Consider the following 27,282-nt stretch of genomic DNA (forward strand, 5'->3'; position numbering starts at 1 on the left):
ATACCAAACTCAAAATACGCAAAATATACAACCATATCACCCCAAAATTCCAGAACGTTTCAAAGAAGATTCTGCCAACATTCCAAGGAAATTTCTTAATCTTCTATGGACTTTCCAGACAATTATTTCAAAAATTTTAATTGCAGAATTACAACTATTGCTACTAGTGTTGGGTGGCTGCATTACAGTTTAGACAAGCATATATCGGGATTTTGGCCCTGAAATTATTATTATTTTTTTTAAGTCAGTTATTTGTTTAATTGATTCCTAATTATTGTGCCGATGACTAAGAATCTGAATTGAATTGTCTAGCCGGCTAATGGCATGCATCCCTAAATTCTCAGAGGTTTTAAGACTCATGGTTTGGGATTCAGAAATGCGTCCCTTTATTGTTTAAGATTTCATGTTGAACACAGTGGACTCCCTGGTAAAAGAAAAGGAAAGAGTCTCATTGTGACTATTATGGGATTGTTCAAGTGTTCTCTACTATGTTTGGAAAAAAAGAAACCCACACCCACCTGCATTTAGTTTGAATTTAAGGGAGTCCCATTTGTGCAATACTTTAACATACTGTGACATTTGCTCCGTATTAACCTATTGTGCTCTAAAGAGCTAATCTGCTCTGCCTTCCCTTCCTGAACGCACGCACTCTAAAGGTCTTTATGGTCTGAATTGTTCAATAATGACGTGTTTTCTGATGGAGATCTTTTTCTGTCTTAAGGGAAATGGCTACCGCACACAGCATGCCTCCCCGGGCCCTCGAGGCTCTGCCGCCTCCATGGAGGCCCTGTCCCCCTTCTTTAAGAAGAAAGCACACATCCTGGAGGTCCTCCGCAAGATGGAAGAGACCGACCCTCTCAAGTTCCACCCGTCCACTACGAGTCTGTCTTTCTGCGACTACAGCCAGGTGCTCATGTCCACGGAGGCTGTTCTGGCTGCTGCGGAGCCCCTCCCTCTCCAACCCCACCACACACACTGCCACTGCTCCCGCTCTGACACCGACACTCACCAACATGTCAACGGGGACGGGGCGGTGAAGTGTGAGGCAGGGAACACCTGCTGTTTACACTGCAAGAGGAGCCCAGAGAGTCCGCCGAAGCCATGCAACCATGTCTGTAGTCCTTCTAAAGCAAACTCCGCTGCCACCCAGAGCCACGCCATCCCTGCAGCTGCTACCAGCGAATGTCACAGTAAGAGCAGAACAGCAGAGGCTGCTCCCCCATCTAAACAATGCACCAAGAATGAAGCCCACCAGCAATTAGCAGGCGCCGCCGCCCATCCGTCCATCCCCTCCGATCAGAGCCTGGAGAGGATGGAGGAGCAGGAGAGCTCTGAGAGTTTTCTGAACGCCAGTGCCCCCGAAGAACTCACTGGTTTTACTTCTGTGAAGGACAGCAAACAGATCCCCCACTGTGACACGGAGGCAAGTGTTCAGAATGGCGTAGCCTCCATGAATGATCCGTCAGCTATCCCAGAGAAAGACATCACCGATCAGGAGGCTTCTGTGAGAGCCAGCGCCTCCGTCAGCCCCAGCCCGTCCTGCCTCAGTGACGTCAAAGCTGCCGCCATCAACTCCCCGTCCAAACTGCTCAAGTTCTTGAAGATCCCGTCAATCGGAGAGAAGTCTCAGGCTCCGACATCTGCCGTCCGGCTGAGCCCACAACTCACCCGCAGCTCCAGGATCCCCTGTCGCACCAACAACTATGAGGTGTACCACTCACCTGTTCCCACACGCAGAGCCACTACCACAGAGAGGTGCAGGCAGCCCCCTCCTCCCCCCTCTAGGTCTGAGTCCTACCCCGCCACCCACTCTGCCCCGACATCCCCGCCACAGCCTGAGGACGTCTGTGCTGCACCCGTTAGAGACATCAGCTACAGCAGCCTCTCTGTGCCTAAAGCTGGCTCAAAGATAACGGCCCCCTCCTCCACATCTTCATCCTCCCCCAAAGTGTCTCAGAGGATTCCTCATTATGAAAACGTCTGTAACGTGCCCAGAGAGGAGGAACCAACACAGAGCTTTGAGAAGAGAACAACACTTCCATCCGGCAGTGAAAGGAAGCTTGTTAAATCGCTACCTGAGAGCGTCCTTAACCCCCATCCACAGAGAAAGCAGTCGTCTTCCTCCACGTCAGAGTCCACGTCAGACGATGAAGAGGACTCAGACAGCCCCGTATGGGTCAACCACCACAGCTTGCCCAGCTCTTCCGCCCTCAACAAAGCTCAGAGCCGGGCCAGCTGCTCCCAACCCAGAGAGAAACAAGAGGCCGACGTCACTGTGCAGAGCTCCGAGGTCGCCCAGCAGCCACCTCCGCCTCCAGTCAGGAGGAACGACTCTTCTTCCATCCCTAAGAGGCCTCAGTCTGGCGCGGGGAGATCCCAGGCCGACTCTAGTCACCACGCTTTCAAAGACAGACTCGCTGCTTTAGGGAAATTAAGGAGTTCTGAGGATTTACAAGTCGGTCTAAGGCCGGTGGAAACCATGAACGAAGGGACGTATGGGGAGGAGAGGAGTAAGACAGCAGAGAGGCCAATGGAGCTCCATAAAGAGGAGCAGAGACATTCAAAGTTCTCAGACTCTTTGGACAGCAAACCTAAAGTTGGTAGTGTCGGTTTGAAGTATCCTCAGATGTATGAACAGACAAAGTCACAGCCTAAACAGGAACTCTGTGTGACTAAAATAGAAGGGTCCAAGAGTAAAATCGGCCTGCCGTCACCGAATACAGACGCTCCACAGGTTCTTCGTAACAACATCAAATGTCCTGGCTCCTTGAATCTGGCCTACAACCTTAAACAAAGTCCTCACAGTAGCAACAGCCCCAACAAAATCCCCCCTAAGTCGCCATCAAAGCCATGCCAGCCAACGTCCGTCCACAGAGCAGGGAAGCCCGCAGAGACGCCCCGTTATTCATCTAAATCTGAAGAGAGGACAAAGATCAGTGGGAAAGGCAAGAAGAATCCGATGTATGGAGACAGCCTGCCCCCTCCTCCTCCCAGACCTCCTACATCTGACGGGGAGAAGCAGCCGATGCAGCCGGCTCCCAGCCCACAGTCCGCCATCGAGCAGAAGGTGATGAAGGGCATCGAGGAGAACGTGCTGAAGCTGCAGGAGCAGGACAGAGGAGGCCAGGGCGGCGAGGTGAAACAGAAAGCCTCCAACGGCATCGCCAGCTGGTTTGGACTGAAGAAGAGCAAGCTGCCCGCGCTGAGCCGCAAAACCGATGCCACCAAGGCAAAGGACGAGAAGAAGGAGTGGAAGATCAACATCCCGTCTGTGGGCAGGGACTCTGTGAAGATGGCCACCAGGTGTAAGGAAGGAGTGGAGGGTCTGAACATCTCCACCCTGATGGAGAAGGCGGAGGGGCTGAGGAGAGCCCTGGAGGAGGAGCGGGCATATGTGGAGAGATCAGGCAGGGGTCACTCCTGTGAGGTGGTGATGGACCAGGCTCAGGGACAGCTGGCTGTCATGTACAGAGGAGCGCGCTCAGATAACTTCATGCAACAGCTGCTGAACAGGTGAGGATGTTTAGTCTGCTGTAATAAGAAATGGTTTCACAGAGTTAGTTTGATGATTAAGAAAGTGATATCCTGCTCTTTATTCAGTTCTATTAAGAGAGTGAAGAGGAATTTCTCTAAATCTTAAACTCTGTACGGTAGAGTGGTATTCCCTAATGGTTTTTGTTGACTTGCCTCAAAGCTTACTGAAAATAGTTTGATATGTGAAAGCTCAGGTTGCATACAGAGGGGGTCTGGGACGTCTTTATCCAGATTAGATTGGTTGTGTACTGACATGCATACAATACCATCTCTTCGTTGTTGAGTTCAGTTAGTAAACAAAAAACATGGTTTTATTTATTTACATCCAGCCCTGTTTAGAGTGATGAGAATTCTGTCTCTTTTTAGGGATCTGGATTATTTGGCTATTTTGATTATTATTTTTATTTTATTTGTCTTCCAGTTCCTATGTGGCTCTTCATTTGATACCATTTAGCCTTTTTTATGTTTTTAAAACAACAAGAAAACTGTTTCAAAAAATGGAGATTAAATTAACCAACTTGCAAAACCGACTTGTCCACAAAAGGCGCATCATGACTCCTTCATAACTTGTCAACAAAGAAATCAACCTTTATTTGTAAGCATGAAGCAGCACATTAGACAGAAGAAGACGAAAAGAAATTTGGCTTCAGGATGAAAAATGCAGAGAATGATTGGCAGGGGCAGAAAAATGATTATGAGGTGACTTACAAGATTTACGAAAAGCTATTAAACTTGAGATCAAGGGAATTAAAAGTGTTGAATCTTTTATACGTCTTAAAAGGACTTATGTTATTTGATGCTGAAAACTTTTTTTTTAACTTCTGTCTGGGTCTTAAAATGTCTAAAATTTTAATCTTTTTAAATGGAAAAGCTGGCAGTAGCCTTGCACCTTTGACAAAGTTGGCCTAACTGTTTCCAGTTATAACTAATAGCCTCATTTAAAGTCTTGAATGCTTTTCACTGTATACTGACTGTAAAAAAGGAGAAATACAATAAGATTGCTACTCAGCAGCTGTGATATCCATTGGTGGTTTTACCATGAGGTAACTGATACAGTCAACATACAGTCATGTGTGCAAAAGTGTAAGGTTTAAGAATGAATTATACATCTTAAGTCACTTTTATAATGAAGAAGTGTATTTTGATTGTAAATCAAGGCTGAAAATTGAATAGAATAGCATCAAATTAAGTTTGTAAAGTCCCTGGGGAGGAACAGGTTCTGGCGTGTGATCCATAAAGAATTAGCAAATATATTTAAGACAAACTTTACCTTTAATTGGAAGCAACTCTATGTTGGAATCTCACTGCCATCTATAAATAAGAAAACTAAGCACTTGTTTGTGGTATTGAGTTTTGCTGCCTGGAAGGCAATAACAAAAATGTGGCTTAAACCAGAAGCTCAAACTCTAGAAAACTGGTACAATGTAATTCATGAAATATATCTAATGGAACAAATCAACTTTTCATTGTGGCTTCAGAAAAACAAATTTCAAGAATTGTGAGAAAAATGGAAAGTCTGTATCCTCCCTAAATCCCCTTTTTGTTTATACTTGGATCCCTGTAGGTTTTTTTCCCTGTATTATAAGATAACAGACATCCCATGTTCTAATGTTACAAATTGTAATTTTCTGTTTTTTTTCCCTCTTCTTCTTATAAATATTTTTCTTTTTCCTCATCTCTGTTGTTTCATTTATCTCATATCATTAAGACATTATTAGAAATTATGCTAAAAACTTAAAAGAGGGATAATGCTGGAAGTCATTTTGCCAGTCATTGTGTCATTGTCTACTATGTATGATTCCAAAATAAGTAAAATAATAATAAAATCACTGGGGAGGACTTATGACCCAAAAAACGATGAATAAAGTCCCTCAAAAAGCCCCAAATGTCTTCGTGTCAACCAAATTATATTTGAGTAAATGGCTTAGTAATAATGAATTTTGGATTGTTGTGTGGTAAAATGGCACGCAATAAATACAAATGGATGATATGTGGCAGAAATACAGATATGCTCCAATATTAGACATAGACTTTTTAGTTTTACAAGTTACACCTTGCCTGAGATAGTTACAGTATCACAATGTTGTGATTGGATACTCTTCTAAAGGCTGATGAGTAGGTACTATTGGTTTTATTTTCTATCTGGATATCTCCTGTACTAGTTTTTTGTTTTATTTTTCTTTGGATACATGTCGGGGCTGAGTGAACATCGGATGTTTTTAAAAACTTACTCAAACAGGCTACTCTTCACTTTTCATTTATTTAATTAAAGATGAAGTTTGAATACAACTCCAGACACATAAAACTTCCACTGTGTGAAGTCTTGACCAATCAAATCAGGGCATTTTACACTCCCAAGACTTGGGTGTAGGTGCCAGTCAGTACGGTTGTTCCAAAGACTAAAACTAAGGATATTTTGTCTCTATGTTGTTTTATTTTAGTTCGTTTTGTAAGCACACGTTACAGTTTTAGTTATTTTCGTATTTTTGGTAAAGCTTTGTTTTTATTTAGTTTCAGTAAACTAAAGTGATTGATGAATTTTAGTTATTTAGTTGGTTTTAGTTAACTAGTGTAACCTTGCTCTCTGGGCACCCCAGCTCCTTCACACAGACAAAAAGCTTGCTTATTAGATGAACTGGTGAGTCTGAATTGCCTGTAGATGTGAGTGTGAGCGTGCCCAGTTGTTTGCCTCTGTATGTCAGCTCTGTTATTGATTGGTGGCCAGTCCAGAGTGCCCCATGACTGGATGGGATGAATGGTGTAGAAAATGGATATATTTTTATATATCTGCAACCATGTTATCATCGTTTTTCCCTCCAAATTTAGTGTTGTCCCAGAAAACTTTCATCAATAAGTCTCATTTATGTAAATGACATAAGAGCCTTCTTTAAATTAATCACTTTGTCCCCTGTTCTGATGCTCAGTTTGATTTAAAAAAAAAAAAAAAATCAGATCATTTTGACCATGTCTACATGTCAAAATGCATTGGTAGCTACCGTGTGACTGGCTGATGAGATATTTATGCTAAAGAGTAGCAGAGCAGGTGTACCTAATGAGGTGGCAAGTAAGTGTATACAATAACAAAGCAGTATTCAGAGTGCACCCGCATACCTGTAACAATGTTTAGCTTTTATCGGCCATCTCATGATAATTAGTAGTTCACTCTCACTTTTTTAAACTGCTATCTTAATCACATTCCTGCTGCTTTGTTCACTGTGATCTGCAGTCACCTCGTATCTCTGAGCTCCAAACTGCAAAGCAATAATTAATGTGACTGTAGATTAGCCTGTCGCATAACCTTTACGTCTTCAGATAAAAACTCTGCAAGTCATCCATTTATTCTGTCGTTTTTATAGCTCTTTTAAGCCTTTTACTGGAGATTGTCTTGTATTTTTCTAGTAAAACTTTCAGAACAGTAGGATAACCTTGAGAAGGAACTCTTTCTGAACCTGTGTCTGATTATGTGCAGAGTGGATGGGAAGGAGATGATCAGCGTCCCTCAGCGTCGGCTCTCATTCGACTGTAAGACATCCAAGCCCGTTTTCAGTCAGCAGAGCGACGTCATCAGTCACACCACCAGCCGGGATGATATCGAGAAGGTACGCCTGTTCATTTCTCTGTTTAAGACACATGATGACAAGATTTTAACACCAACAACAGTGAAAAAAAAGAAAAGGAAAAAGACAATTCTATTACTGCAGCTGGAGGCTCTCCAGTTTCATCTGTTAAATTTATTCTTTCTGGTTCCATCTTTAAAGCTTGAACCCAGCTCTTAATTTGTCAAACTAGCTTCTTGCATGCAGATTCTGAAGACTCTCAGTGTGCTCACGTCTGCGTCTGCTTCCTCTTTGTTCTCGTCTCACGCAGGGATCAGACAGAATCGGCAAGATCACATCAGATGAAAACCTTGCAGATTCAGTTCACTCTCAACACTTTGCAGGTAAGAAGAGTCTGCCAGAACGGAGATATCACACTGTTTTTGTTTCTTTAAGGATTGTGAGTGTAACGACCTTGAGGAGGATCAAACCAGGCTGGTGTGTGAGAAGTCTGGGAATAGATAAATGAATAAATGTATGAAGGAATCCTCAGTGTGAGTGAGATGTCAGTCAGTGGAGAAAATGTGATACATTGTTGGAGAAAAAGTCTGTAAAAATAGGACGTTTAAAAGCGTCTGTCACTCATGCACTCCTCTAAATTTCTCAAAAACTTTGGGACAGTCTGCTCCTGGTTTTAAGGCCTTTTCACTCTGTGGTACAGCCTTTACTTGTTTTTTAATTTTTTTCCATCAGCATTAGTGACTTGTACCTGGTTCTTTTTTTAGCATGGCCTTTGGTGAGCTGAGCCGACGCTAAAATATAGCTTCAAGATCTGAGAGTATCATCACCAGGAGTGGCACGAGTGTGGCATTCAAATGTAGTCTAACAAAGAATCTTCCTGCCATTTTCAAATGCCATGATCCTCACAGCAGGAGGTTTTCCTGTTAAATTTGAAGGAATAGTAAGAAGGCCATAAAAGACCTGTTGAAGATCCAAGATATCTAACAAAGCAATGTAGTCTAACACTTTAAAGACAGTTTGGTCTGCTGACCCACCAATCAGAGAACCCTCTCTCAACGCAACTGTTAATGAGCCCCACCATCCATTATTATTCTGAAACAGCTTTATTGGCCAAGTATGCTAACGCAACAAGGAATTTGAGTCCAGTTAGCTTTGCTCTCAATGTACAGGAATTAAATATTTCATAGCTCAGAGTTCTGCAGGCAGTTCCTTTGACCTCATGGCTTTCTATTTTTAGTTAATTTGAAAAAAAAAATCTATTTTCATTTTGTTATGATGGGGGACTGAGTGTAGATCAATGAGAATCTATGTTTTTTTTTACTGTAGCTTCAGGCTGCAATAAGATTGAAGAAGACTGAAAGATTGAAGAGTGCTCAATACTTTCTGAATGCACTGTTTTTATATTGCTAAGTCCATAATATATTACATTTTGTCAAGAAACACACAGGATTAGCAGTTATGAATAATTTTCTTTATTAGCAGTTATTTAACAGCACTTATTGCTGTTATTTATATTTGGCGGTGTGTTTGTTCTGGGATCCCCCCTGCTCTTCCACGAGTCTACGTGGAAAGCATCAAGTAGGAACACTACACATTCCTGCCTTCAGGAAAGCCTGAGAGGCAGGGATAGAAGCAGGGAAAAACAGAGCAGGGCAGGCATCAGTGACAATAGAACAACACTGATTAAGTCAGGAGCAGAATAAAAGCGGTGCTGGGGTGGAGGAGGGTTGAATAAGTGGCTTGTAGAGGGAGCAGCAGAGTTAAGTCCTAGTCCACATGGAGACAAAAACGATATATTGCTGTTTTGTTTTGAAAACATTTTCTGCAAATACAGGATCATTTCAGGAAATGTCCGCGTAAGCGTTGAACCACTGAAAATGACTGGAAATGCTGTAGTATATATGCCAAGCCTGTACGTGGCGCTCTAACGCTGCCACGGAAATGCACCAAAAGAGAGAAGAAGATTACAGAAAACTGACAGTTTCTTCTAGTAGCCCTTCTGGTTGTTCTCCATGGTGGATTTAAGAACATCTGGTGTATGCTTTTCTCGGTGGTGGTAAAGGAGCATCAGATCTGGCTGTAAAAGCCATAATAAGCTCAGTAGCTTGTGCAGCATGAACACACCCACGTAATCTGCCATTGTTGTTTTGGTTGGCCATGTGCATGCAGGGTAAGTGTGTTACGCTTTGTGTGACGCAATCGTTTCAAGAAAGATGCAGTTGGCTGTCCACATAGAGACCAAACGGTAAGCGTTTACAGATTTGTTCACTCTGGGACCCGGTTTCAAAAATTAGGGGTTACGGCCTCCCAAAATGCCGTTTCTGTGCGAATGAAATGCCGATATGACAGAAAACTTTTGTGTATAGAAGTGTATTCGTCTCCGTATGGGCGGGGCCTAAGCGGTTTAGGAATGGCAGCATGAATGTGATTAGCCAATTGTGTGCCTAGAGCGAATCAGCTGCCGGAACTAAAGCTATGTGCTTAATTGTTGGACTAGATGGACTAGCAGTTAGATCATGCCTCATATATGCAGGAAGTCCAGATTCAAGTCTGGCTTCATTCCCACATGTCATTCCCCACTCTCTCTTCCCTGTTTCTGACACTGTCCACTGTCCCAGCTCTGTAATTAAAGGCATAATAAGACCAAAAACAAATCTTTAAAAAAAATTATTGTACCATGACAAAAGCCTCCTCAATTGCAGGCCTGTATTTCTGTGTGTAAATGTTTACCCCCAGTCTCCTGTGGGGGTTAAATTCTGCTAATGCTTAGATCATGTTTTCTTCATGTTTATGTTTATTAAGCTGATTCTAACAATAGCAATAATGCAGTTATCTTTCATGTGATAATTTTACACTCTAAGGGGCCCTGTATGATTGGTGGTAAATTTTATTTCCATGTTTTGAATACTTGTTTCTGAGTATGAAATTTGTGTGTTTTATATAGGTCAAACCTTAAGCCTTTTTTAATTGATCACTTTTTCAACGTTATGACTCTGTGATGAATAATCTGAGTATTCCTACTCGTACTGTAAATCAGAAACAATCCACAGGGGTTGTACAGAAACATGTAATTAGCATATGTGAGTAAAAACACCTTTATTAGCATATCAAAGGTAAATAAACGAGGCCACGCCCCCGAGGAGACTCATCACAGAGGCTGCAGTCAGAGATAAAATTAAGAGTGTAGAATTCATTAGTTTACACTCCTCCATTCCTCTGTACCCTCCATTATTTATTTATTTGTTTCTTTAATGAGGTGAGCGTCTCATTCACTCGTTTATGCCATGCACACGTGGAACAAATTACAAGAAAGGCTCAGACAATGCAGAGGATTCTCATTATCAGCTACCTGTTTATTCTGCCTTTTAATGGAGATCCTTTTAATTAACGTGGATTTGCATGCTTTCTTTATGTGGCTTTATCACTTTTGTTTTTGTGTGTACACTGTAAACATTCTGGGATTTGTTGGAGTAGAAGTTTGCATTAAGATTAAACTGTCTAGTTTGTTTTAATTATTCTTAACACTGAGTATTCCCACTGAGATACAAAACTCTCTTTTATTGGCAAGTCCCAGCAGAGACAGCGGCACAAGAAGTTCCCCACATATCAAGTCCAGACAAATTTATTTTTACATCACATTTAGAAACAGAATTCGCTGATGAAAGTTTCTTATCGAGAGACAAACAATAGACAAAAGCAAATAAAAGTCGCATCAGTCAACAGATCAGCAGCCCTCTGCAGTAAAACATGAGCATCCACTGGTCACATGATCCTTATTTGTCTCTTCTCTCCTTCCTCTGCAGGTTCTGGTGCTTCCACCTATACTCTGGACAGCGGCATCGGTACGTTCCCCCTCCCCGACTGCAGCAGCGGTGCAGCAGGACGCGGTCTGTCTAAAACTAGGGCGGACCACCACTCCTCGGGGTCCCCGGGTAGAGCCGGGAGACGGGCACGCACTCTGGAGCGAGAGCTGACGTCACAGGAGGAGTGCTACGTGCCGCACAAACAGCTGATCCCCACGATTCAGTACGGGGCCATGATGGAGGGGCGGAGCTCGGCCAGCGTCATCCGTGAAGGTGAACTACAAACTGCACCTGAGCTTATTCATTTCTGTTAAAGCATCTCCTTATAAATCTCTGAGTCAGTGCTTTTCTACTGTTTTATTCAGCTTTTCTAATAGGGAGAAAGCAGTGATGTCGTCCTGCGATGCTTATTTTTTTTTCCTACAACATGTTTATGAAAATCATAAGAGTAATTTCAAGTTTGTTTCTTGTAAGTTAGATTATTTCTTAATAATTCAACACTTCCAACATCATATCCAAGTTTGTTTTCTTCTCTCTTTTTAAATTCAGAGTTGTTTAATCCACCCTGTTCATGTATTTATTCATATACCTTTAACAGCCTCTGTACGTTAACTGTTTTTGCTCTTCCCCCTTGTCTTTTCAAAAACAAACTTTTATTCCTCTTAATCTAAAAATCTGTTGGTTTTTAATAATGAATCCTTTGGTAAGTTGGTATTAAGACATGAAAAATGAAAGGGTTTTCTTTTGTTTAGTAATGATTGATCATTGAGTAAAGTCAGGCTGTGAGAAAAATAGATGAAGAAAATGCATCTTGTTCTGCCCCAATCAGTTTGAAATATGTTTTAAAAGCCAAGAATTAAAAATTCGCTCAATTCTTCTGACACGTCTGATTATCCTGTCTTAATACTCAGTAAAACAAAGGGACACAGAGGAGCGTGCATGGCTTCTCTGGATTTTAAACAAACTCATTTCCAGAAGCTGGGATCCTCTAAGTCCTCAGTTCCTAACCTGAGATCAGGGACTACCTTAGGGGGCTGCAATGATCTGGCTGCTCTGAAGTTGTTAAAATTTAATATATTAACTGAAATCATGATAAAACACTTCCACATATTCCATCCAGTGGTCTTTGGGTAAAAACTTTGGTGTTAAGGACTATTTTGAAAAAAGGTTGAGAACTACTGCTCTAAGGTTTATTTTTCTCTCTGATTGGACAGAAGAAACCCCTGAACCCATCAGTTCCTAACTTATTTAATAGGAAATATACTGTTTAAGGCTGGCCAGAGGCTCAGGTGTTAAAGGGTACCAAAGTACCAAAACTATAGCAGCAGAACTGGACATTTCTTTATTAAAAGAAGAGCATAAAAGACACTGAAAGCTTTTTCTTGGTGGAAAAGATGTTGTTTTTTCTCCTGACCAGCTTTAGTTTGATTTTCCAACACTGATAGTAAACAGCTGCCTGAGCTCGGGTTATGTAGTTTACTCTCAAGGCGGCACACAGCTAGTACTTCATGTGATTGTGGATCTGATTGGCTGGTTATGACTCTGACAGATGTAACATATGTTTTATTTTTTTCTTTTAAAGGTTTTTTCCTAAGGGCCGTGGCCCTGATGATTGTGAAATGTATCTGTTGCCATCGATGTGTGAAAGTCTGATTGGTGTGTCTGATTGATTTTTGTTGCTTTTGTGTCAAAAATGTTGATGTTGACAAAAGAGCCTAAAACAGATAAGATGGTTGGGAATAACATGCAGGAAAGTAACCACTTGCTGTACTTAAACTTTAGCCACCTATGTACGTGTTACACACCAGTTTAGCCTCTGGACTTTACTAACATCTGATTTTTGCTCATTTGTACATTTTTAAATCTTGCAGCGTGACTACCTTACAGCTGAAGATGTAATAACATGCATTAACTTTCTACATGATGACACTCTTTAAAACAAAAAACATGAACCTGATGTTTGAGCTCAGGGAGAAGTCAGAGGATTAAAGTCTCTTTCTATAGCCCCAAATCTCCCTCAGTAAATGTGAAAGTGAGATATTTCAGTCTAGACTAAAGGAGGTGGAGGGTGAGTGTAGGACATTTATAATCTCTCTGAAACATTTTTACTCTCATTAAACATTTCTGACCTTCGTCGCACTGAAGTTTGAACAAAGATGTCAGAGTTTTTGCTCTTGGATTATTTATTAAACTCTTTTATAATCTGTGTCTGCAGACAAAGAGGCTCATGGAGCGAATATGTTCTCCCCACGCTCAAAGACCTGGACCTTCCCAAACCTGAAGACTCCGGCCGGCCCTGCTGAGGTTTACCTGGCTGTGGAGGAGGAGGAGGAGGAGGCCGTGTCCTTTGGATCTCCATTCAGAGGGGTAGGGAAGCAGCTTCACTCAGGATCAATGATGTTAATGGAGCTGTAGTAATGACTCATGTTTGTAGCTCTGCCACTCATGAATGCAGACGTGTTTCTATTCCAGAGGTGAAGAAAAATGTCTTTCTTATAGAAATAAGGCCAGAGTATTTCAAAGGTTCTCAAAGGTCATACACAGAATGTTTAAATCGAGTTCATGTATTTTTAAAAAGCTTGGTTGCCTCTGAGTTTCCACTGAGTTCAAAGGTGACCAAGAGGGATTCCTCAAAGGACGTGAGAGATCAGGCAGGAGTAGAAGAGAGTAAAAGGTCTGAGGGCCAATCAGAGTTACTTAAAAACAAGCACGGATAACTACTTGGCATCTGAATGTCCAAAATCTGACCGTTTATGTTATCAGTGTTGCACAAATCTTACTGCAAAAAACTCTCTGCCATTACTGGGCTGAGGTAAAGATTAATTTGATAAATAACATTTTCCTTTGTGTAGGCCATATTATCAAGTATTTGCCTCAGGGGAATACAGTCTGTACAGCATGCAGCACCATCTGTCCTCAGACTAAAGAGGACAAACATTAAGGGGGACAGAGCAAGAGAGCAACAGACAGACCACCAGGAAAAGCCTGTTTACTATATTTTATATCATGGGCAACATGTTTTAAAAATTTGCATCTCCATAAGGTTGTTTTATATGATTTTCTTAGTCTGTTCTTACTGAAAAGCTCCTGTGCAGCAGCACAAAGAAGGATAATCTGGGTCACTGACAGACTTCAAACACGTTGCAGTAAAGCAGAGATACATTTTTAAATGTGCACTCACATCTTACATAATAAAAAACACTGAAGCACATTCAGCCTCAGAAATTATTCATCAGCTGAAGATTAAAGATTCATTTAGATACTGCAACCCACTTTAGCTTTTCTCTCCTGCACCTGAAGATGTTACGTAAGATGAGTCACATGACTGTTTCAGGTTTATTTTTGAACAATTTCGGAGAGAATCACAAGAAACAAAGATTGAGATGAGAGTAGATGAAGAGGCAGCCTCCACTTAAATAATGTTATGAAGTCAAAGACCTGCAGTGTTGGATATGAATGTTAAACACAGCATAAGCAATGATAAACTGAAAGAAGAATGCTAAAATGTTTGTGTTTTCAGGGCATGAAGGCCGGTGGGCCGTCCTCCAGCCGGGTGGTCGACCCAGGCAGCCTGCCCGTCCCCGCCCAGTCCGGGATGAGCCGCAGGGGGAAGTCTCGCACCCCCAGCGTCCCCGAAATGAGCCGCGAGGCCGGGCTGGAGCTGCTCAGGGAGCGACCGGAGGAAGCCATCTCCCCGAGTCGGCCTCAGGTCCTGGAGACCCCCGAGTCCCTCAGCGACTCGCTGTATGACAGTCTGTCGTCCTGTGGCAGCCAAGGATGAGCCAGGCCAGGACGGAGGAGGGGGGAGGGGGAGGACAGAGACGAGCAAACGTCTCCTGGTTGGTTAAACTGTAATGCTGCTGACTGACGGCGATATTTTGAGGAAGAGAAGAAGAGTGTGACCCCTTTGATGTCTGCAGGATTAACGATGAAGCCGTTTTCTCTGTTGCAACTGGAAGATGGATGGATAGACTTCTCCTCAGGATTTTCCAATAAACATGAAGCCAAAAGCCACCAGAATAAACTAGGTTGTTCACTTTTTCACGCTCAGACTTGACTGTGGACACGTTCTCTTTAAATCATGTGTACAGGACTACAAACCGCATGGCTAAGCTGAAGATTAGCACAAAAAAGTCACTCCTGGTAGTTGTTGAGCGACCTATCGTTTGTTCTCTGAGGGATCTATCCGTTCAGCGCTGACGTTCTGTACTGTATCGATGCATTCTTCATCATCATCATCATCATTTCACATCATAATGTATTTAAAAAACAACAAAACATGAAGCTCCTTAAAAAAAATGAATGTTCATGTCTGTGATTCTTTGTTGCTTAAGTCATGCATCACGATTTTAAATGTACAAACAATTTTATTGATCATGTTGATAATTGTTTTGCGACCGATGAAGGTTGTCAGAAAATGTCTGTTTTTAAATCATAATACATTTAAAGGTAATATATACCAGCAATAATAACATAGATAAGAGAAATGGCTACACTATTCAATGAATATGTATTTCTATTATTTATTTATTTTAATGTACATCATTTGCAGTCATCTTTTTATTTTTTATTTTGTAATCTTTCTGTGAAAACTGCAGTGTCCTCGCTTAGTAGATTTTGTTCATATCTTGTATTTCATCATCTCTGTTGCTGTTCGTTCCCTAGCCGATAGAGGTCCTATGTACCTACTGCCGTTTTTTCAACTTTCTAATTAAAATGTTTTCATTTAATTCTTTGTGAGCAGCTCTTATTTCAGCCTCAAAGCCTCGGGAACAGATGAACAGTGTGTTGAGAGTAAACGGTATGTTGTGCTGTGTAAGGAGGTCCACATTTTCAGGACTTTGATACCTTCGATACCCCAGGGATGCGAAATATTGGATTTTTTTTTCAAAAAATCTGTAATGCTGTTGTTTCTGAATGTATTGAAGCTGATACTGACATCAATACTGATATGTAAATGTAGTTCAGACCTGAAACTTTGGTTTCTTATAAACACACATCCTCAGGAATGAGGATGACCCAAGAACAATGCTTCAGCTGACATTGGCTGATATCTATCGTTCGAACAGGCTGATATTAACAGCTGATATGGGAAGGGATAGTCCAATATTTAAAGCCAATATAGGATGACATATGCCCTATTTGCACAGGATTAGTATTACCCAGGGACCTCTGGTAATTTAAAATAATAGTGTGGACATCAGTGTTTTAAATCCCGTAAGAATCGACCATGTCTCCAAGTTGTTGAATAAAAATTTCAGGTCAGATTTACTGACTGTTTCTCGGCACACAGAGGTCCATAAGTAATACTAATCCCATGCAAATCTGCTCCTCTGTAATTAAGAGTGGTAATTTTGCTTTTTACTGTTACAGTTTCATCTGATGTGTAAAAATGGCTTTATTTTACTTATTTATTTACACTCTGTTGTCCAAATGTATGTGCGCACACTGCTGCTCTCTACATGCGCACAACATTTCTGCTCTGCTTCCTACAGTTTCTCTTTTACCATACCTGATCTTATATCACTATTATTTAGCTGTACATCTCCATAACAGGAGAAATGTGCCGCTCAGTAATCAGTGGTTAGGCTGAAACAGCTAATCTGTGCCAGGAAGGTTGTTGTGGATGCATAATGATCTCAAGTGTATAGAACACAGAATAATATCACAATCATGCAGCACCCTCATGTTTTCTTTCAGAAATTTCTGTAAATTCTTGTCTAAATACAGACATCACTGACCCCGTGTGAATGTACAGCACTAAACACTAACATCAGGGGATAATACTTAAATTACCAGAGGTCCACAGGTAATTCTAGCCCCGTGCAAACAGTACTATGGGTGGGTATTTACAGCTGATTTAGGATGATATAGATTGATATTTACAGTTGATAAAGATTGACATTTACAGCCAATTGAGGTTGGTATTTACAGCGAATTTAGGCCGATAATTACAGCAGACATGGGATAATAATGAGTAAAGTTTACAGCAAGTGTACAACAATACAGGCTGATATTTACAGCCAGTTTAGGGCTAAATTTACAGCTGATACAGGCCAACATTTACACCAATGGTTATTGTCCATATAGGCTGATATTTACAACCAATATAAGTTGATTTTTAACCCTTTAATGACTGATACCTCAAATGATAGCCAGAAAATTAAAGTTTTTTGGAAAGTAGATGCTTTTAACCCTTTAGTGAAATCAAAAAATAAATAAATAAAAAAGAAAAATTGCCATAAAAATTCACATTTTTTAATGCATTTGCTGCATTATGCATATCTCTCAATTGTTAATGCACTGGAGAGCATTTTTTGTCATTTATCAGGCTGTATTCAAAAGGTTTTTAGTAATTCATTGATCATGTTGAGTAGATAAAGGTCTCATAAAAGTGTGTATCAAATAGGATACAACTGGCTTTAAAGGGTTAAAGCCAATATAGACAGAATTACAGCCAATATAGGATACAGGGCAATATTTACTGTCTGTATAGAATGAAAACAGCTGATTTAGGATATTTTAATTGACATTTTTGGCCTGTATAGGCCAATATTTATGGTTAATAAAGGCTGATATTTACAGCTAATGTATCCGTTTTTAAGATTCACATAAAAACAAGAAAATCCTCACAGTTAAAGAGAACCAGCTTCCCTTTCTGTCAAAATGCCAACTTGTCTATTAATCAGAAAAACTTTGAGCAGGAACAACAGCAGGCAAAGTCAGTTATCTTCAATACGTTCAACACATTTATTTGAGCAAATGTATCAAATTATTAGTTTCAATTTTACATCAATAAAATAAATTCTTCACAGTATACACCTTCAAAAAAATCATAAGGTTAACATCATGTCGTTTGGCAAACTAATTTCTAGACAAGATATTTAGAGAAATTTACACGCGGAGGCCGGAGCGACTCGCCTGATTTTGTAACTCCAGGTTGAAAACATGGGAGCGACTCGACCTCCTCAAACAAACTGATCGAGTTAGTGTTCATCACGGGTACGACAGGCTGAAATATCATCAGGCTTCACCAATCCTGCTCGCTCACAAAACTAGGTTTGTTGGAAGAAAACAATTACAGGGAGATTTGTTTAGGCGGGGAGGGAGAGAGGAATCTGTTGTAATCATGGGACAGCACGTCTCGTGACACTCCACTAAAGAGAACTGAGGAAAACTAGAAAAAAGCTGAAATCACAGAAGTCAAACTGAACAACGATCAGTCTCTGAAGCTCTCACTAAAAAAGGAGCCTATCATGTTGTTAATTTATGGCACTAAATAACAGTAAATATGAAAACTTTCAGTAAGTGCTGCTCAGCTTCAGGGGGCTGACATAAAGCAACGCCTCCCTCTACAGGCCGAACACGATCACTGCAGCATTGGTCTATCCATTCACAGCCATCATGGGACTAGCATTAGTTTACCAGAAAAAAACAAAACTTACATTCAACCTCTTTGTTGTAAGTTTGAAAAATAAAGCAGAAAAAGTTTTTCTTCAATAATATAAGACCACAGAGGAAGTTAATTCAATAAATGAAGACAGAAAGTGAAAGCACCAAGTGCGTTGCAAATTGTGCCTTTATCTCACAGATCATGTGATTTCTTCAAACGTTCTTTACTTCTTTTCTTTCTTCTTTTCCTGAAAAACACAAAAAACAGTACAATAGACACAGAAGTTCATAAAGAGAGGTTGAGATGAACAAATTTTTATCCTTTCAATCAGACAGTTTTAGTGTAATGTTCAGTAAACAGCAAAGAAATCCTCAGTAAATAAAATCACTAAAACTAATGCAGTAAAGCAGAACTCCTACATTTAAAGTCCTCCCTGGGCGCTGCCTACCAGCTACTCTCACGGCTGCCAGAGTTTAACTACCAAACTTTTCTGTGATGGGACGATCAACATCACAAGCGTTTGCGAGAGAGAGAGAGAGAAGGCTACCGCCTCTCTGTCCAATAAATCCACTGAGTTGTGATGTCTCTTGTTAAACATGAAGCCTCCTCTCCCGTTGCTTCAGTCTTTTCCTGCAGCTGCTTGTTTAGGATGCTGTCCTGCACTCACAATTCAGGAAAAACCCTGATATTCATCACTATAAATGAACCTTCACATGTGAGATCCACCGATGTGATAACTAAAAGTGGAGTGAAACATGTCGAAGCATGATTGCTGTTACTGGAACGTCGTTGCCTTAACCCATCAAGACCTGAGACTGAATAACAAAATCACCTTCTGAAACCTACGTGTAGTTTAAAAATAACCCCTCTAAACCATAGTTTTTTTTGTTTTTGTTTTTTTTACCTGCACAAGATCTCAATATTTACAAAAATCTTTATTTATCAGCCTTAATCACAGACAGAAACATGAAATTAAAAGATTTGGAAACTTAGGCCCTTGGTTTTAACTTTTATTAACGGCCCCTGCCCTAGAGTTTATCATTTTTAAAAAAAATGATCAATCAGTCAAATACAAATCATTACTATCATCCTTTCAAACATGCCCCTGATCCACAGAGCCTTGATACGCAGGTCAGCACTCACTTCTTATTGCTGTAGCCATCCTCTACTCAAGTTTAAAAGCCTGACCATCCTTCAGCTTTACTGCATGAAAGCTAAAGAGGCTAAGACCAAAACATTCATCATGCCTTCTGCTTTCCAGCACGCATTTTAGTGAGCTGTGTTACAGTTACTCAGCTGTATGTCTTAAAAACAAAAAGATCATCCAGAACGCACGGACACTGCATCAGGTCTAACTAGGTTACTGCAAAACAAAACCATCATAAGAACAGGAGCATACAAAAACCGTTAAAGAATGACAGAATGCTAGGAGAAGAGGGGCTGTCTAAATCTGGGACATTTACACCGCTGTGGTATTTGTCCACTAATAAAGTCTCTCTCACATTCATAGTGAAGACAAAGTGACTTCCTGTCTGTGTTGTATTCAGAGGTAGTAACAGAGGTGTAAACAGGTCAGTGGAGCTAGCGGGGAGCGCAGCGCTGCATGTGAGCGTGTCTCACTGTATGTGAATGTGAAGCTCCAGCTGTGCCCTGCTGCTCGCGTTCCCACAAACACACTGACACTAACTGAAACATGTTATAGCACGCCATCGCAGTATCGATATGAATGTGACAGGGCGCAAAGATGCCGAAGTGACAGCGCTGATGCAGAAATGAACAGTGATTAACCTTACATTTACTGTGCTAAGGTGAAAAATGAGTCAAAAATCAGACAGACATTTTCATGTCCTACACAATTTATTTAATCCTCATGTTTCTGAAAATGACACATTTATGTGTTAATAGGTTACTAATGTCAGTGCTGTTTGTTTGCTGATATTTTTATAGTTCTTTTCTTGTTCTGAAATTCTTTTTCTCCATGTTTGGTAAAGCGTAATGACATGATAAATATAAAATATAATTTAATCCTTATTATCATTTTGGACCCGTGATTAACTGTGAAGTAGTTGAATTTTAACCTGGCACGCCAGATGGATTTGTTTCACACATCCATCTGAAAACCACTCAGCATATGGGAAAGGGCAGGGCCTTCAAAAAAAACTTGGAGGTTTGATTGGATGAATGTTCTGTCACATTTTTTCAGGCCAATCAGAGCAACAAAACACATGACGTAGCCGCCAGCGAGCTACACCCCAACAGGAGTAAACTCCATAAGAGCTGCATAACGCGAACCATGGCGACTGTAGACATGTCAGTACACAACTTTTGTCGTTTTTGAAAAGAAAACAACTCACTGCTGTTCTTTGTTCTTCTTTTCATGAAGAAATGTCGTCAAGTTCTGATAAAACTGGCGCTTTAGCAGCATCCACACTAATCTCTTCCGCCATACTTGCACTGGCCTCTTGTGACTACTTGCTTGCGTCATGACTTCACCGCGCCAGAAAATACTGCCCCTCATTGCTGATTGGTCCTGACACTTTGTAACCGGGCCTAACTGTTCAGACGGGAGCTTTGCAAGATGGATTCGCCAGTGAGAAACATGGAAAAGGATGCATCCATCTGCTTTGCAAGGTTGGTTGAATTTACTGGTGTGAGGAAAACCAGTATCACTACAGTCACTGGTAAAATTTCTGCCACCAGTCCAAGAAGCAAGCTTAGGCATTAACCGAAGTCAAAGATGTAGTTGTAAACGCTGCAGCTGCTTTACGTTGCCGGTACCATTGTCAAAGTGCAGTTATTTTAAAGATAGACACGCTACCTCCATCAATCCCTTCACGGCAAAAATCCATAGATTAAGAAAAAAAAAAAAAAAAAAAACATTAAAAAAATGAGAAAAGAAATGTGAAAATCACCTTATCGTTCATTGCGAGGATGACCATCAGTTTCCTGAAGATAGTGACAAAATCCAGGAACAAATCCACACAGTGCCTAGAAAACAAAGTTTAAGAATCATTCTTAGCTTCCTTCAGGGTCTTCACATACAAAAGAAGGCCTCCAGCTGTTAATTCAATTTATTTACCATCTGAAGATTGAGCTTAAAAAGCTATTTAAAATGTAAGATATGTTTGAACAACTGTTTAAAATTCCAAGAACTGTTATTGTCAACAAAGAACATCTTTCATAAGTTATCTAGTAATGAGGAGCTGTGAGCCAACAGCTCTAGGGTCGAGTCCTCACCAGATGTAGTCCTTGTCTCCATTCTCGGCCTTCTCGATGATGAGCTGAGTGTCAAACAGGACGAAGCCGCACATGATGAGCAGCCCCAGGTACATGTGTGCCTGTTGTCAGAGACAAAGAAACAGGATTAACAAGAGGCATCGAGACACAGATCTATCTAAACGTTAAAGAAGGAATGGTAGTTCAGCTACCTTAAACAGCATCACAGATCCAAAGAACAAGTTCATCACAGACATCAGGAAGAGCAGGGAGAGACCAGACATCAGTGTGCCTGAGGAGAACCAGAGTGCAGTAAATAAACAGTATGGAAGAGTTCAGTCAACCTTTAAAAAGTCAACCGTGAAAACATTACAGCCCTTAATTAATAAACATAAGATCCTCTTTTATCCTCTTTTATCATAAAACAGTTCTTAGTTCCATTAAAATGTTTTTTTTTAAGTTTTAAACTAACCAGAGAAAAGCATCACAGGCTGTCTCTGTCACAACTCCACAGCAAACCAATTTTATTGACCCAACTTTAACTTAACTTGATAACAAAATATGATGTCATAAAGCCACTGGATAACTGTACAGACTTTCCTTGTTACAGTGTATATTTTCTTTGTCTGTTGATTCATTTAGTTCTGTTAAGATCTTAGTCAAATACAGAAGAATGTAGGTTTCTAAGAGAAGCTACAGATCTAAAAAAAAAAAAAAAACTAAAGCTTCAGAGTAAAGCTGAACATAAGAGATGTACAATATTATCAATACTGAGATTTATTTTTAGAATGCATAATCCTAAATACAGACACATTTATCAAACTCTGGATAACAAAATGAAAAAAATAGGGCACCAGTGGCTCAGTGATTATGTCTTCTGGCCTCGTGTACAGAGGCGAGCTCCTTAAAGGGAACGGCCAAGGTTCATGACCCACATATCCCCCTCTTTTTCCCTCTCAAGTGTCTGACTCTGTTTATTGTTGTAACTCTCCAGTTTAGACATTAAAGCCTAAAATATAAGATAAGACCTTTAACAAACTGTCTTTACCTCCAAGGAACAGGTAGCTCCTGCGTTTGGCATAGAGGGCACTGAGAGTGAAGCAGATGAAAATCACAGAGGTTCCCATGAAGGCCGTCACGATGATGCTGAGGAGAAACAAGAAAACAAAAGGTTTTAATTTAAAGCAGAGAGCTCATTCTCATCTCGGTTTGACCTTTAAATCAGTGTTTAGGCAATGTTTAACTTCAATCCAGCTTGCTGCTCTGTGCTTCTGTGTGGACATTAAACAGCGAGTAACCTTTCACACACCTTGGATTGACAGCGATGACAAAGTCCAGTGTGGGGCCGAGGCCGACACCTAGAGAGGGACAGAGAAAGACAAACATTTGGCTCTATATGTTTATTTAAATTCATAAAGAACGCTCTGTTCACATCTAGAATAGTTCTTTCACTTTCTAACAACAGCAGGGATTTACCTGTGAAGAAGGCAAATCCTGCCAGGATGGCCAGTCTCTTCTTCTCTGTCTCTGAGTTGTGTGGTGTCATGGCGAGCCAAAACATCATCCCCAGGGAACCGAGCACCGACAGCACGCCGCCCTGAGAACAAGAACAAAACAAGAGACATAAGAATTATGAAAAAATATCCATATCACGGGGACACAACAGCACTTTTTAGAAATGTCTCTTCCTTTAAAGGACACATCTGTTTCTCATAAAACGTAATTAAATGACGAAAAGAATCACAATATGACAGTCAGATAAGACAGAATGAATTCTTTCACACAACATTTTTCTGTCTTATCTCAGTATCTGCTGGTGGTTCTGTACTTTGACATGTGGTGCTTATTATATCACTAATGTGTCTGCATTGCCAAGGCCGATACACTGGAGAATATCCCAGAATGATTAGTATTCACCCTGATAAACCCTGAAAATTAACTACCAAAACAAAGGAATTCAACTAGTACTGTTGCTTGTTCTTGTTCGCGTTCTCTTTAGTTTTAGTTTCATCAGCAATTATACAATGCTTTTTTTTTTTAGTTCAAAACAACTTCAGAATAAAGTTTATCCAAATACAATCCTATTCAGCTAGATGCTGCTAAATTTAAAACACATGCTTTCCATCATCTACTGATTCAGCATTTTCTAAAACTGTAACAGCCTCCTCAAAATGCCAAAGGGAAATTGTTCACTTCTACATACACCAGAGCTGTCTACACATGACATTAGGGAAAAGATACACTACATCTGGTTGTCTAACAACTTTAGCTAAATTAACAGTGGAGCTGGAAAAAGCTGTGCCTCAAAAAACATCATCTACAAAGGTCTAATCAGTTGAATTTTTTTGCATCATACTCTGAAACTGTTCTAGTAGAGCACAGCACGGACTGATTATGTATGAATTTTTTATGTGTGTTGTAAAGCATTTACTTGAAGACTCTGTTGCATCTCATCATTACCTGAAAGAGGCGTGTCACCACATGGATGTAGGATCCGGCTGCAGCCACAAACATACAAACAGCCAGGCTGGAGTACACATTCTTCAAGTGCACCTGGGTGGAATGAGATCTGCAAACACAGATTACAATGAATGAGCAGGGCTGGGCTGAGACATATCTGATAAACAGATAAGGGACAGACAGAGCACTGGTCGACTGCATGCTTACGTACATTTGGGAAAACTTAAAGAGGGCGTCGAAGTTGATGTTGCGATCAAACACGTTCATGATGGAACCAGGGATAGAGATCCAAGGGATTCCTGAATGTAGTCTCCTCTGAACAGAAATACAGAAAATTCCATTTGCAAGGTTTGAATCAAACACATTTTGAAGCCTGAACAAGGGATGAAAGGATACCTCACAATCCGTGGGAAATCAGTGTTAATATGATCAATTTGGAAAAGAATATGTACAGCAATACTTTTATTTACTTTAAGAACCCTTCATTTATATTGTATATGACAAAAATTAGACATCAGTATTATTTTTTAACCATGAAACAATGCACAATGTTTTGTGAACAACCATGCAACCTTTATTGTCAGAACCAAAACAAAGAATCATTCATTAACCTCAACTGACAGAGAAAACTAAATTGTAATCAGGATAAAATCATATTATGAACCCAGTATCACAATACATGTGGTAGCATGAGTTTAGTAAATCTCTGCGCCAACTCTTGACATGAGGCAATAACAGACAACAAATGTGTAACAGTTGTTTTTTTAATCGGTAAAAGGATGTAAAATTACTCAAATACCGTTTCAAACAAATTAGTAGAAGCTTTTTGATGAAGCCTATTTTATGCAGCCCCAGACTTTTAATACAGCTACGTTAGTTCAATATTATCAATATTTTTAAAGTATGATTACACGCACATAATATATAATCAAATAACTATCTTGGTCGATATACCCAGCAGTTTAGCATACATTTCCATGGTCCATTGTGATTTTGTCAAGCATTTTAAATGAATTAAAGTATTGATAGAATATTACAATGGGTGTTTTACATTTATATGAGTTAATTTTTGGCTGATTAAATTGGCTCAAAGGAAATAAGATAAGATATTCCTTTATTAGTCCCACAAGGGGAAATTCCAAATAAATGCTTTTACTAAAATGCATGGGCTATTCATCATCTTAAACTGGACTAAAATATTTTGTTGGCTTACAACAGACTATATGCTAAGGTTAACAACCAAAATGTGGCTAAAACTAAAATGCACTTAAATCTATATATTAAAACACTGATTTTATTCATGATAGCTACCAAAAATAACACTGGTTTTTAACTACACATCCTCAAACTTAAAAGTTTGACTCCAAATCCCAAAATCCAAAACCAAGAAACTGATACAGAAAATCTGACGTTACATTTATTACTGTTTGATACCTTATAAAGACCCTCTTTATACGTTTTAAGACCCTAATGTAGCTTTAACTTCCAACCTTTTGCATTATCAACACAGCTGGCATGTGTTTTGTGCTGATTGTATGATAAAAATGTGACTACATAGAATAAAAAATTTAAGCTTTTTGAGCATTTTGGGAATTAAGACAATGAACAGCATAAAAGTAGTCTTACCACAATGTAGAAGTAGGTATTCACATGTTTTACACAGCAGTTAAAACTAACTAGTAGAATATCTAAGACCTTATAATTTTGCTTTGAGACTTTCAATATCCTTTGAAAGCGTTGATTTTCGTTTAACTCATGTATCAACTCTTAATAGTTTTTAAGACTCCGCAGACACCCTGAGGAATGGATGCAACAGTTGGATTATTATCAGCCGAAGGATTAACACTTAGACACTTAATTTGAGCAACTCAATTTTATGCTATCTAAGACTTTTAACATTACTATATATGTTATTGCGACTACTTTTTGTGTATGATTTTACATACAAAGTTCATGATCAGATGGTATCAATGACAAACTATTCTGGCTGAAACATCCAGCAGTTCAGCATTAAACGCAACGGTCAAAACCCTTGGGTGTATTTGTTATTTCAGTGACCCTGCCATACAATTTTGAAGATTTTTTCAAATGTTGAAATGTTTAAAACATTCTTGTTGTCTAAACCGTTACAGGTTCGTTTTTACACGTTGTAGCATTACAATTAGAGTCAGGGTCAAAATACTTCATCAATGTCGAGGGAAATTTGGTAGTGAGTTTGGTTGTATTTGGTTCATAATATAAGTATGGCAACATTTACGTAAACTATTTAGACCGCTTTCACTTCTAGACGTTCACAGAAATGTCGCTGCTCAGAAGTGCGCAGTTTGGTTAGATAAGAGCTCATATCATTAAATACCCAAACAAGCTAACGCTAAAAGTCAGGAGTCAAGTGTCACAAACGCAACTAGCTTAAAATCATAATTAGCAAGCGACCAATAATTTACAAATCATGCGACTGGTATGTGCCATGGTTGCTGGCTGGCAACAGCAATGGAAAAATATTAGGAAACATAAATATCAGAGTAGTTAACCCGATTATCTGCCAAAGTATGCCTGACGCATGAGACGACTATCATATTAATAGCCAGTGTTGCTAACTGGTAGCCGTTAGCCTAACAGCGAGCAGACAGGCTAGCTTGCTAACAAACGGCTGCTCGTCTGTCAACACAACTCGACGTTTCCTACATTTTTCAGCCTTTGTAGACAGCGCAGATAGTTTAAAACACCATGTTTATGTGGCAGACTAAGAGAACAACATGATAAAAACAAGGCACCTACCTCTTAGCTCTCCTGAGCTCCGAGCTCTCCGTTTCTGCCTTTCTTCTTCCTGCTTCACTTTTTTTTCTACAACAAACAGTACGTGTCAGTCAGCTCACATGACGTCACCACGGAAACGCCCAGAGATTTGTAGTCCAAAAATCCCTCAGGTAAAAGCGAAACCGGTAAAAAAAAATTTCAACGAAATCAAAATAACATACAAAGCAGTTTTATTTTGTACAATATCAGTAGATTTAATATTTATTTTATTCTTGATTTAAAAGCCTTACTTCCGAGGAATCTATTTATAAGGCACTTCCTGGTGTCACCGAATAATGTCCCCGGTACACCTAAAATGGCCGACTCATAAATTTAGAAGCACCATTATCAACTGTTCCCAACGGTCAAAGCATAACTTCGATTATTTTATAATTAATAGGCATTTAAGGTTAGCGTTTTCGAGTCATAAACATAAATATTATTTTAAAAAGAGGTTAGCGTAAGTAAAACATACTGATTTAAAAAGCTGATGTAATTTAAGACCATAACGTGTAAGTGAAAA

The 27,282-nt window shown here is 40.0% G+C and overlaps 2 protein-coding genes across 2 annotated transcripts in view; one reads left to right on the forward strand and one right to left on the reverse strand.

Moving 5' to 3' along the window:
• nckap5l (NCK-associated protein 5-like) overlaps window positions 1-17,483 on the forward strand; it is an 87,324-nt gene extending 69,841 nt beyond the window's left edge. The window contains exons 8-13 of the mRNA XM_041798765.1: window positions 722-3,513; window positions 7,004-7,133; window positions 7,402-7,474; window positions 10,895-11,167; window positions 13,110-13,261; window positions 14,415-17,483. Of these exons, the coding sequence (XP_041654699.1) occupies window positions 722-3,513; window positions 7,004-7,133; window positions 7,402-7,474; window positions 10,895-11,167; window positions 13,110-13,261; window positions 14,415-14,675 (3,681 nt within the window). The 3' untranslated portion in view covers window positions 14,676-17,483. The remainder of the gene's footprint in view (window positions 1-721; window positions 3,514-7,003; window positions 7,134-7,401; window positions 7,475-10,894; window positions 11,168-13,109; window positions 13,262-14,414) is intronic.
• Window positions 17,484-17,630: 147 nt separating this feature from the next.
• Window positions 17,631-26,830, reverse strand: tegt (testis enhanced gene transcript (BAX inhibitor 1)). The gene is made up of 10 exons (XM_041798767.1): window positions 26,742-26,830; window positions 24,175-24,278; window positions 23,964-24,072; window positions 22,980-23,100; window positions 22,813-22,861; window positions 22,552-22,649; window positions 21,716-21,795; window positions 21,525-21,625; window positions 21,200-21,275; window positions 17,631-18,534 (listed from the first exon to the last, which is right to left on the reverse strand). Exons 2-10 carry the CDS (start codon window positions 24,228-24,230, stop codon window positions 18,511-18,513), a joined length of 714 nt encoding a protein of 237 aa, XP_041654701.1. The 5' UTR covers window positions 24,231-24,278; window positions 26,742-26,830; the 3' UTR covers window positions 17,631-18,510.
• Between the last annotated feature and the right edge of the window lie 452 nt (window positions 26,831-27,282).

This window comes from Cheilinus undulatus, linkage group 11 (genome assembly GCF_018320785.1).
Source record: "Cheilinus undulatus linkage group 11, ASM1832078v1, whole genome shotgun sequence".
NCBI classification, from domain to species: domain Eukaryota; kingdom Metazoa; phylum Chordata; class Actinopteri; order Labriformes; family Labridae; genus Cheilinus; species Cheilinus undulatus.